This window comes from Lingula anatina, chromosome 2, assembly GCF_051362555.1.
Source record: "Lingula anatina isolate TDL-2025a chromosome 2, LinAna3.0, whole genome shotgun sequence".
NCBI lineage: Eukaryota > Metazoa > Brachiopoda > Lingulata > Lingulida > Lingulidae > Lingula > Lingula anatina.
In genome coordinates this window covers 14128064-14140348 of record NC_141768.1, presented here as the reverse complement: position 1 = coordinate 14140348, position 12285 = coordinate 14128064, and the positions used below count along the sequence as shown (strand labels likewise).

General features: G+C 33.8%; 1 protein-coding gene across 2 annotated transcripts; it reads right to left on the bottom strand.

The window, feature by feature from the left end:
* Positions 1-851: 851 nt before the first annotated feature.
* Positions 852-12215, bottom strand: LOC106162681 (phosphatidylinositol 3,4,5-trisphosphate 3-phosphatase and dual-specificity protein phosphatase PTEN). 2 transcript variants are annotated; one of them, XM_013540034.2, is made up of 9 exons: positions 11864-12214; positions 7490-7574; positions 7149-7193; positions 6412-6586; positions 5886-5993; positions 4515-4656; positions 3538-3704; positions 2961-3245; positions 852-2468 (listed from the first exon to the last, which is right to left on the bottom strand). In XM_013540034.2, exons 1-9 carry the CDS (start codon positions 12075-12077, stop codon positions 2277-2279), a joined length of 1413 nt encoding a protein of 470 aa, XP_013395488.2. In that variant the 5' UTR covers positions 12078-12214; the 3' UTR covers positions 852-2276. The 2 variants fall into 2 exon arrangements, with proteins under 2 accessions (XP_013395488.2, XP_086863009.1); XM_087006883.1 differs by lacking the exon at positions 5886-5993 and having other exon boundaries at positions 11864-12215.
* Positions 12216-12285: the final 70 nt, after the last annotated feature.

The following is a 12285-nucleotide window of genomic DNA, read 5'->3' as shown; positions in this document are numbered from 1 at the left end:
TATCAGCCTATTCACTCTTGATGATGTTATTCAAATTTCTTGGAATATATAGATGTTTCCTTCAAAAGGGTGGTTTGTGTTTCCCAAAAAAGGTGAAATTTGCACCCAGAAATTTGAAGAGTGATGATCAGAAAATATACAGTCTCATAGTGTATGTTTTAAAAAAATTTAAAAACAATGCTGACCACTCCAATAAGCTGTTATACAGCATTCTATGCCTCAAACTATGTCTGCCATGCCATATACATTATAAAGGGTTTGGTTAGTACATATAAAGGCCTTCATTTAGTAAAATAGCTTTTTACCAGTTTCATTTAACTGAAATACTTAAATTCACCACCCCACAAGCTTCCGCACTAGGGTTTGAACTACAATCTGGTGCCATGAGACCGTAATTATGATGTTCCATTAAAAGAAGGAAATATTTTGCCTCTTTACTGTAAGCCTTCCAAGAAAAATTTCCTGGCACCACTCACTATGGTGATTAAATTGGCATTAAAGTGATGTTGATAGCTGTTCAGGTGAGGGACATCCGTTAGAAAATGATATTAGTTTTCACCTTAAATTAGTGCTGTTAGGCCATCAGGTCAAATGAGCCAATTTGCCCCAATTTTTTTCTTTTATGTGTCAGAATTACCCGTTTCTTCCTGCTTAATCTAAGCAGATAAAGAAAAAATCCCAAAGTAATGAACCTGGTTGAGAGGAAGATACTTGAATATTACATGCAAGATCTTGCAATCAACAGAATTCCAAGTTTATCACCAAATCCACCAATACTTTCTTTTTACACTGGATTTCACTCTTAAACACATTTTTTGCAAGTACAAACTGAAATGACAAAACAAATGAAGTTGTTATACTTGAGAAACAAGTTTATTTTTAAGTACTTCCTTCATGCTTAATTCATACATTAAAATATACTTAACCACACACTTCATGGGTATTTTCTTCTTTGCTCAATTCATTATGGTTGAAAAAATCTAGCGAAGGTTTATAAGCAGATTAATGTGCTTATAAAAAGTTTAAGAACTAGTAAATGTGATGACACGAATGGAAAATGAACGACATTGCTGACAGAAATCTGTACTAAAATGCTGAAATCAACTTCCTAATACTAGAAATGGAATGATGCAGCCACTAGTGACAATGCTACAATGACAATGATGTGATGATGGCTATCTGACATGGGTGTTTTAATGAATGAATGAATGCACTATGGCTAATCTAAAATAAACAAGTAATGGCCCCACATTGTGAAGTGGGATGGATAAAATCATTTCACTCTGAGACAAACCATGCAGTCTTCCTGCTATCTTATCACACCCCTCTCTTTCGTTAACCATAGTAATAATATAATACTTTATCTTTTAAAGTAAATTTCTGATCCCCTGGATGAAATCAAGCAGATGAATGAAATAATAACAATGAAATGTGACACAGTTCTACATATGTACAAATTCCACAAAATTTTGCCTGTTTGCAACAGCAGGAGATCCTAATCAGGTTGATGGACTGTACATGTACACTTGTTCTTGCAACTCCCACGTAGAATACTCAAGCTATATTCACAATGAAAAAATCTCATCTATTTTCAGTTATACTTATTAATAAACCAGTAATAATCCCAGAATAGACCTCATGGGAACAAATGCACTCTTTAAAGTAACACTTGTTAATTAATTGATGGTCAAGGGGTCCACTGCTGGGAGGGCACCCAACTTATCACAAGGGAGAAATGAGATCTTAGCTGGTATAACTTTTTCAAAGTGAATATAACTTAATTACTATAACACAAACCTGTGTCTGGCTGTGTATGTTCAACATACAAACAAAATACTTAAAATAATAACAATACTTCTGCTGTGTATTGGCTTCTCAGATTCATCAGTCAGAACAAAAGAACAAATTGACCACAGAATGCCCATACCACTGATACATGGTAATGTATATTCCTAGAACAACAGGATTGCTTCAACTAGAACAATCCTTCAGGGAAGGAGTCAGATTTACCTCCCAGGCACAAAAAATAGGAATTCCATCCTTATACCTCTAATGTCAGCCTTTACTTGCTCTCTACACTGTAATTCAGTGTCATTTTATTCACTTTGTATCTCTGGCCATCACACTATCCCATTTCCTTGGCACATAACATCTTACATGATCCCCCAGTTTCAAGGTCAAAACATATCTGCCGATGCCCTTATGAATCCGTTGTTTTTTTTTCTTAAAAAAAATATGAGGGTGTCCAATCCTTACAAACATATCTACTACCAACATCATACATGAGTCACTTCACATCCTTCCCATTCGTTGTCTGTGTCAGTATCTGAGAGGTTCTCATCTAAAACTTCATTGTCACTGCTACTATGAAAAGCTACAGATTCCATGGCTGCTTCTGCCATCCTGTTCTCTCCCAGTGGATCATCTATTTGGTCAGCATCTTCCGGTGATGTAAAATACAGTTTTAACTGTAAAAGAAAATGTACAGTAAAATGATCTAATATCTAAAAAGAAAATCAAAGAAACAAAAAAGTATTTCTTATTCTATTTGTAACTTTTTTTTTTAATTTACCAATACCATTCTACAATGCTAACAATTTTATGGACTTAACAGTTCTTAGGACACCATTTTGTGTTCAAGAAATTGTCTGCAGGATAATCTACTAGTCAGGATAATTGGATAAAAGTTTATCTTTAATGAACTGATTGAAGTTCAAGACTTATCTCAATTCCAGGAACAAACTAATGCATAGTGGTCCTGCTCACCTTGAAACAATGTCACACATACCGACATCTTAACCAAAGAAATTCAATAGAAAGATATTTAAGCAATCTTCACTTTAAAAACAGATGCCCGTTAAAAATTAAAAAAAATAAAATCAATAAATATATTTACTTTTGACAGGGATTAAACCAATTAAACTGCCAATGTTCTCTCAAATAACATGACCATAACTTGCCTTAAAGTTTGGACTGAAGATTTTGTGTGACTTGTCCTTATTGGCTTTGTCTATTTCATCTTTAGCAAACTCTGCAGTAAGATAAGATGCTGGTCCTGGTGCTGTGACTGTGGTATTAGGCCCACACCACTGCTGTGAACTTGTACTGGACCCCTGCTGCGACCCTGACCCAATGGAACCTTGGGAACCATAGTTACACCCAAACTGACCATTGCCATTACTTTGGACCACTTCCTCACGATCCTCCACAAAGAATGTGTTGAACCATAAATGGAACATTTTTTCCTAAAGAGAGAATAATAAGAAAGATGTAGCATCTGGCATCTGCTATTACAAATATATAGCAAAAAACATTCTGAACAAACATCCACACCTTTTTGAATATATAAGGGACCAAATAGATATTACTGCCCAATTCAACTTCTACACAGTTTGTAGTGCAATGAATTTTTTAAAACCCAAAAGGTGCTTTCTTAATGGCTTAAACATATCTGTCTAATGCACTTCAAAAAATTCTGACTAATAATTTTACTGGTATTTTACACACTGAATACAGTCTGAATTTAACACATTTTACCTTCTTTATCATTTTTGGTTTATTAAAATATTCTATTTTGACATCTCCGCACACAGGAATTGGTGGAAAGATTTCCATTTCAAAATACTGCTGGCCCTTTTTGATTGTATCATACACTCTTGATGTATATATCTTCACCTTTAACTGACTAACAACAAAGAATGGAGCTGAAAATAAAATGTGCAAATGCAAATATATCCAATACTTCCTTAGCCATAATCTAACAGAGAACACTTTTCTTTCCTTTTTAAAGAAATCAATTCTAGGTAATTTTTTTCAGTGAAGTTGTATTATAACCTGTAATCAAATTCAGCCAATCTTTAGATAATTGAATTCAAACTGCACGAGAATGCTCATCAAAGTGAATGGCAGTCATTATCCAAATAATAATTCTAATGAAGTCAATGTTGACTATACATTAAATCTCAAATAAATTAAGTCTCAACATTGCTCTTAGGGAATTGATTTTCACTGCACCAGTCTAGGTTTCCTCTTTATTTCACATTTAGCTAATCACTGATATAGCAAGTTCAGTGCTGGTTTTATCAAGCAGTTCAACAGGTTTCGATTTCCGTCTCAAAAGAAAAGAACAAATAAATACTTTTTTTTCAAAAATAATATAAAAATAAATGAAAAAGGGGAATTGAAATGTCAGGTGAAATGATCATTCCTACTATTAAAAAGGGTTTTATCAAAAAAACTTTTGAGTAATTTCATCTTTCACTTAAATGCCTTAAATGCACATCTATATTGAAGATGAGGAAACCCACACTGACAGCATGGTGCAATTTGATGATGAACTTAATCAGTCTAGATAGCATATTCCAAAAGGTCTATGCAAATAATCATGAATGACAATTTCCTTTTCTTCTATATCAACAAATTAGTTTTTAGTTGAAATTTCATATACAAAACTTAAATGCATTCATCACTTGGAATCACTGACTAAATACCCACAAGATCTATTTCATACTTACTACAAGTGCCTCCATTAAAATTGGGAATTGTTTCAAATCTAATTTTCCGTAATAATAGAGTGACTGGTTTGTAGTGGAGACCCCTTCGCACCAAATTTCCGTAATACTCTACATATCTCCGTTGGCTTGGAATCGTTACCCCCTAAAAAATCAACAATAGAGAGACATTGAAGAATATTTAGGTACATCAATAATAAAAACCAGTCAATTATATCTGGAAATAAAACATCAAAATTGCAAAACCTTCATTGTAAGTAAAGCAAGCCATTTCATAAAAGCTAAATGTGCATGAGTCTTATCATAATTGTAACTTGACCTTATAACCACACATCAATATAGTGCCCCTTCCATTCAATCTGATTTCCCAATACCTGCAAATGGTGAAATGCTAAGTATCTCAAGTTGAGCTAAAATTGCATGACAGCCAAGCAGAATTGCAATATGACTGATCAATACATTCTTCCACAGAGCAGCAGAGCTCAGGAAAGACAAATGAATAGAAAGGGAGTAGATACAAAGGCTACCTTGTACATATAAACTACGTACTAAATAATAAAGACTGACTGAGAAAAAAGTAGCCAAGTCAGGTTAAGGACAGGCTTTTCTCTTCCATGTTTTACAATAGATAGTTATCAAAAGACATCATCATATCCCTAAAAATTCCACTTAATGTATCTTAGACACCTGTCTTTCTTTTGTTTTTTTTTCTCAAATCAACTAAAGGAGCTGACTTGAAAAAAAAATTCAATTAACGAACTGTACAGACCTCTTCAACAATCTTCTAGCACTTATCAACCATCAGACTTTTGATAACTTTTAGATATATGTATTATATCCTATAAATTAATTTTTTTTATGTCCACTATTTTTCTTTCTGTGGTTTTGCATATTGTGTTAGGAAAATATGAACACAACACCCTGATAAGAAGTAATTGTTGGCACAAAACAACCCAGACTCACAATACTTGCCTCTTGGTCTGCCTTATTGATAAATCAAGAACACTGTACCCAAATGCAGTTTTTAATTCTATTGAAAAGACAAATTAAATTGTTATTCCTTTCCCATGTAAGTCCACAAATATTATATTTGATTTTGATGGTTTTTGTTCAATCAGTGCCTCTATTGTTGTAAACATGCTTTATTTCTGTCATTCAATGGTTATAATTTTTTTTAAATTACTGTTTAACCTTTAAACCTTTTTTAAATACTTGGTTATTTACCATCCTCTCCCAAGATATGTAGTCTTTTGGAACAGAAACAATCCCAAATCAACATTCATAATGCACTGTCCTACCTTACTATAATATGCTGTAAAGTTAAAAACAAAATATACCCATAATAAACAGGTCAATATCAATATCAATATCTACCTTTTCATCCCTGGTCCTTGCCTGTCCATAAAATTTCAAGGCATCACCTACACTGTCAAACTTCCCTCTGTGTAATAGGTAAGCACAGATCATAACACCCGTTCTACCCTGCAATTGAAATACCCAGTACTTCCTCTTAAAACATTTCAATTTGGTAGACATTTTAGAAGTCTTTGCAACTGAACAGACTTGATCTTGGTCAAAATTCATGGGCCCTAATTTAAGACGTAGCAAAATACACTTTCATTACACATTCTCTATTTTTTACATAGTTTTAACAAAGTGCTTTGTATGAGTTGCAATAAAGAAGACAACTATGTTATTTGCCCCACTTTTACTGTTCAACAATGATCTATTTTAAAATGTCTATAAACCCAAATCAAAATACTTTGTGCAGTAATGAATAACAAAAAGATAAAAAAAATTCAATTTTCACCTTCAACCAAGCTGAACAATAAACTACTGTAACATTCCACAATAACCCTGATAATATTAAATTTCCACTATAAATTCTCTGAAGTCTCACCTTCCCAGCTTTACAATGAATTGCTGTAACATTTCTGTCATCCTGTGATAACCAAGCATCCACATCTTCACAAAAGGGTCTTATCAGCTCTAGATTGGGTGGGTTGTGGTCTTCAAATGGAAATGTAGCCACCCGCTGGTGGAACTTGGAGGGGTCATAATTTCTTTCAGAACAACTTAAAGAATAAAAAGTAATTATGAAATACATTTTAGAATGTTATATATGCTACTGAGTATACAGCTGAACTAGCAAGGCTTGGCCATGATCACCTCTCAGAATCATCAAATGCATATCAACATATCCATAATACTGATGCCACATGACAATAACAAATATGAAGAACTAAAATGAAGACTTATGAAGTTATTAATTCAAGCATTACAGTTTTCAATACCACTGCAAAATGAGAGCCTAACAACTGAATAGCCTGGCTATCACATAACAGTATCACAGTATAACAGAATCCTATTCACTCAACATAGCCAGTTAAGGGAGTAAAATCCAACTTAGAAATTACATGCAAGGATCAGTCAAACTGGCACGATACAGAAAACTGTACCACTCAACGTAAATAGGGCCTTGGGCTCTGCCTCTCCTCCAAACAACAAATATTTTGCTTGATAATAATAAGTCTAAAGAGCTTCACAAAGAGAAGCACTTCACTACTTCTCTAATTTTTAAAGCTATGTATAGGGTTCAGGGTAAGTAAGATAAGTAAAATAAAAAAATAAGCTTACAGGTTGTATACTTTATAGTGTCCTTTGTGCTTCTGTTCAAGAAATCTGAAATGATAGAACTAAGATATGTTATCAAGAAAATACACAGAAAGTAACCTGTTATTAGAAGCCAAAACCTCAATTAATTACTTAAAGGAATTAAAAGTTTCACCATACTGCAATCTAGTCGCTCACTAAACGGTAAGCGTTCATTCTTATACATCTAAATAAAATGCACATGTATAAGGGCTCGACAACAGTGGTAGCCAGTCCTACCAGGTGCCAAAATTAAATGTCCAGCCCTATTTATTTAAATCAATTCTTTACTTCACATACAGTACTTCAATTTGTTGGTTTCTTACCTGACAACATCATCAATGTTATTTCTGTACACTCCTTCTAACCTTTCTGCAGGAAATCCCATGGCAATTATATTTGGACAGATATCTGAAGTCCACTATTAAGGACAACTTGGAAGTGATAATGAATAAATAAAATAATAATAATAAAACAAAAGCAAATTAACAGTTTTGAATTTATTCCAAGGTGACTTCTCAATACTACTGCTGCTCTAAAGGGGAAAGCACAGTATTTACATAAAACAAACCAAAGAACAGAAAGCAAGTCATTACTAGAAAGTTCCAATTAAGAAATTCTTTGCATTCAAATAATATGTATCTTTAATATGAAGTTTTTAATAGAAAATGAGAGAAAATCAAAAAGCATTTCAAATTCTTCTGTCTGATTAAATGCAAAGTGGACTTGTATGCTACTTGCTCAGATATTTGAACAGCAGCTAATAAATTTCCGTCTGGGTTTGATGGAGGAAGGCAGCACCAAACACTCAACTGAACTAATCAGGGTAGTCAACCTAGTCTCAAACACTGTCACATATAATTTGTGAAGTCTGCTTGCAACTTGCAATCTACAGGTCAGTATCTATTTGATTGCATGTTTAAAGGGTCCACTTAGTGCAACACAGTTAAGCTGCCCTCAGCTCACCTTTTAGGTTTGCCAGTAAATGCATGCTTAAGAAGTGTTAATAATCATATTCTGCTCACTAAGAGAGCCTTTGAGATGTCTCCTCAGGAAACTGAGATTGTCCATATAGTAAATGCTTATACCCAGAGTATTAATGTCTTCACAAACCTAAAATGCAAAGCTGGAATGAAACACTTTCACCAGTAATCTCTTAGAAATTATTGGTGAAAGTGTTTAATTCCAGCTTTGCATTTTTAGGTTTGGCATTTTTAGAAAAGCTGATTAATTGATCTTTTCTGCAAGTTGCTCTCTACTTTTTTCATATCAGGATAAATGTCTCAACTACTACCAGAAATATATTATCCCAAATTTTCAAAACACTGTGAATTTTATCTACCTATATTGATACTCCAACAACAACCTCTCAGACAGATGCCCCCACTGCTTTGAATTTTGATTGCAAACTGTATATAATAAATCTGCTCAAGATTGCTTATAAATTCAGACACAACTTGTTCAAAAAGTTGTTAAAATGATCTGGAAGAAATTGAATATTGCCACACTTTCATTAAAGTGCAATTACTCAAGAGCATTTGTACGAGTTAGAAAGAAGCCCAAATTCAAGAAACTGCAAAATGCTTATATTTACAGCAATTGCCTATTTGCCATTTTGGGCTATTTATTTTGTACTGAATGCCATGTGTCTCTTACAGAAGAAGGCAATACTATGTGGTACAACAAAGGATAATTTTGTTGAATCACATAATTGGTAATTCTTACGAAAATAAAACTGTACTAAGGACCATTTAGTTGAATCATATAACTGATACTTCTTAAATATTAAATCTGAGGATTGATGCAATTTTTCTATCCACCCATCATATGTCATGTTAGAAACTGGGATATGGTAGAGCCGATGTTTCAACAAATAAAAATACTGACAGTACCTGCCAGTAAAACGCTCATGAATTAGGTTCTAAGACCGCGTTCACAACGAGTTGAGCCATGGCTCTACAAATCCATGAACTAAATATGGCGGACGTACATGAAAGAAAAACTGTCTAATCTTTTAATAGTCTCTCCGCCTCTCACATGCCTCCCCACTTGTCGTCCCTGCGGGGGTACAGCCATTAAATCTTGGCTCCATTGGGACGACACATGGGGAGGCGTATGAGAGGCGGAGAGACTATTAAAAGATTAGGCGGTTTTCCTTTCATGTACATCCGCCATATTTAATTCATGGCTTTGTAGAGCCATGGCTCAACTCGATGTGAATGCGGTCTAACACTACAACACTGTCTTAATTGAAAAAATGGCCTTCATATTTAGGTTATTGCAATGACAAAGAAGTCCCTTTATATGACTAAGAAACCTTATTAATAAACATAACCATTTTCTAGGTAGTGAAATTCTGAAATTCTCTGGGTTTTACAAATAATCAATTAAAAGTAAAATGCAGATTAAGACAATAGGATACAAAAGCTCTTATAGATAAAAGGATTAAGTATGTGAACTGAGACTTTGCTAGACACATTCATAACTATTAATCACAAATAAAGACACATCCATACATTTCAAATTCATAAAAATGACAAAATGTGATAGTCCTGCCTTTTCTTTGTCATGATACTTGGGTCATGTGTACAATAACTAATTGGTTATCTATCTAGTTATCATCCTGATAATCATGATAATCAGCATATGCAAGGCTTATGAAATGATACTAAAACCGAGTTCAAAGGGGTCAAATGTCCCATGACCTGAGGTTCTAAATTCCTTATGCACTATAGATTTCAGTTAATCATTTTCATTATTTGAACTGATCAATAGGCAATAAAAAAGCAACCTGAAAGTACAAAAGAATAAAATAAGGAATGACAACAAAAAACAACTAAAACCTATGGCCACAGGGCATTTTCAATTGCAGCACCCATTTTATGGAATGAACTACCCCTCACACATTCGGACTACTGATAGTGTTGAGGGTTAAAAAAAAAGACTTGAAAACCTCCTTATTTGCACAGTACTTCAATTAAAATTTAATACTTGAAATTTTATATTTTCTCATTTTATCAGAAAATGTTTTATTGTTTAGACTATAACTATTATAACCAGTATTAATCATTTTAATTGTTTTAATCACCTCAGCTTTTATTATTTATATTATTACTTATAATTCTGATAATTTTATTAGTAAACAGCACAGAGATGGAAGTGTAGTGCATTTTTTAAGAAATAAATATTATTATCATTATTAATATATCTACTTAAAACCATACAATACGGTTAATACTATATTTATAAACATTGCAACCTCTCCTGTTGTCAATGAGTTATTAGAAGCATATAAACTGTAAAACAACTGCAGCTCTTCAACTTTCACCAAATACAAAGGCTAACCCCATTAAAAACACAACTACTTAATCTTTTCTTCTTTAGCTGTATCATACCCTACTCATTCACAATTTCAAATTACACTACATTTTTTGTCATAAATGAAAGGCTATGCATTCATGTAACATATCTTTTTCCTAAAATTATGCAATACAAAATTTGTTCTTGTGTACATAATTCGCAACACTACTCAGCTCAATCCTAGAACTTGATTTTTTTATCTATTTTTACCATGAGCATCATTTTGGCCTAATATTTTCTGTCCTTCACACTCCTGCCAACTTTTTCTGATATTAACTTAGTGTTCTAGAACTGGGTTTTTTTGGTATTTAATAAGTATGCTAGTTCAATCAGATTTTCTTTTATTTACCAAAGACACACTCAGTTTCAAATGTCATACAAGCTGGGTCAGCTCAACTCTGCTGCAAATTTTTGGTAAAATGCAATCAGTAGTATCTGCTTAATCTGCATCTAATAGTTAATTACCCTTTAGTTGCCTGAGCAGGCATATCAGAATTAGCTGTTTCCAAAATTTAGCTGATTCCACTGATTGCACTTTAGCAACAATCCACTCGCAGAGTTAGACCAACTTAGCTAGTGCAATGTGTGAATCTGAATGTGGTTCTGTGCTAAAACCATAGTGGAAATCTACACTGCAAGTTGAAAACTGTCCAAAATTGAAACTGTCATCCATAACCTGATTGATGTATATGGGGATTTGATAGTACCAATTAATCAAATGATACTGTGATAATAAGAGAACAGATTTAAATATCTATCACAATCAACAGCAACATTTGTTGGCTTTTCAGTAATATGCAAAGCTACAGATAAGGAGAAAAATGAGAACTTCAGAAATGCAACCTTTTCAGGAACTTAAATTATTTTCAACTAAATTTACCTATATCTTTCACACTTGAGCACAATTGTGATTATAAAAATAATCATTTCAAAGTGCTTGGGGCTTATAATATTCTAGGGAACAATGCAATGGACTTTTCATCAAAGGTGCAAATGCCTATTTGCTTCATATAATGTTATGACAATTATTTGAGGATGTTGGTGTAACGACATATCCTAATCATCATGCCAAGTACAACTGATCAAGAGACAAGATCCTGCAAAACCACCGTTCATACAATTTGGATTTCCTATTGTGATTATGATTTTATAGCATTTGACTATTGTTACTGTCCTGATGGGACTTTAATATTACTGTGGATTGTCACTATTGGCTTTGGCTCTTCTCTGGCATACGAGAAAAACCACAATTAGGTCAGCATGACAACAAATGAAACGGTGTAAATACAGCGACTAACAACAGTTAGTTTACCGTGTTTACATGAAAGAGCAAAGGATACACGTTAAGTCTAGGTCGAAACCATCGTCCTGATATCTTCTCTTCTTCTTACTCACTAATCCCTTGATGCGATTTGCCATGTTGGTGCTCATATCTGCAGATTTGTTGGTGAAGTTTTCAGTTCGCCGACGATCCTGTCGGCTTTCAACTGGGTTGCTAGTTAGCGATTCGGCCTCTTCTTCTACGGTTTCTTGTTGGCAGTAGCATTGGCCCATAAAGCATTCTCCTAAAGTTAAATGTGGATTATTTCTTATTTGTAAGTGAAGAACTGGTCTTTTTGGCGTCCTTGCTCAAGGTACGAAACCCACAGGATCCATGATGGCGTCTTCCTGGTGGATGGATACACAAAGCACGTGCTAGGAAATAGTTCCTTGAAAATTTATCTTAAAACGAGCTAATGAAGAAATGTATTTCGAAATTGAA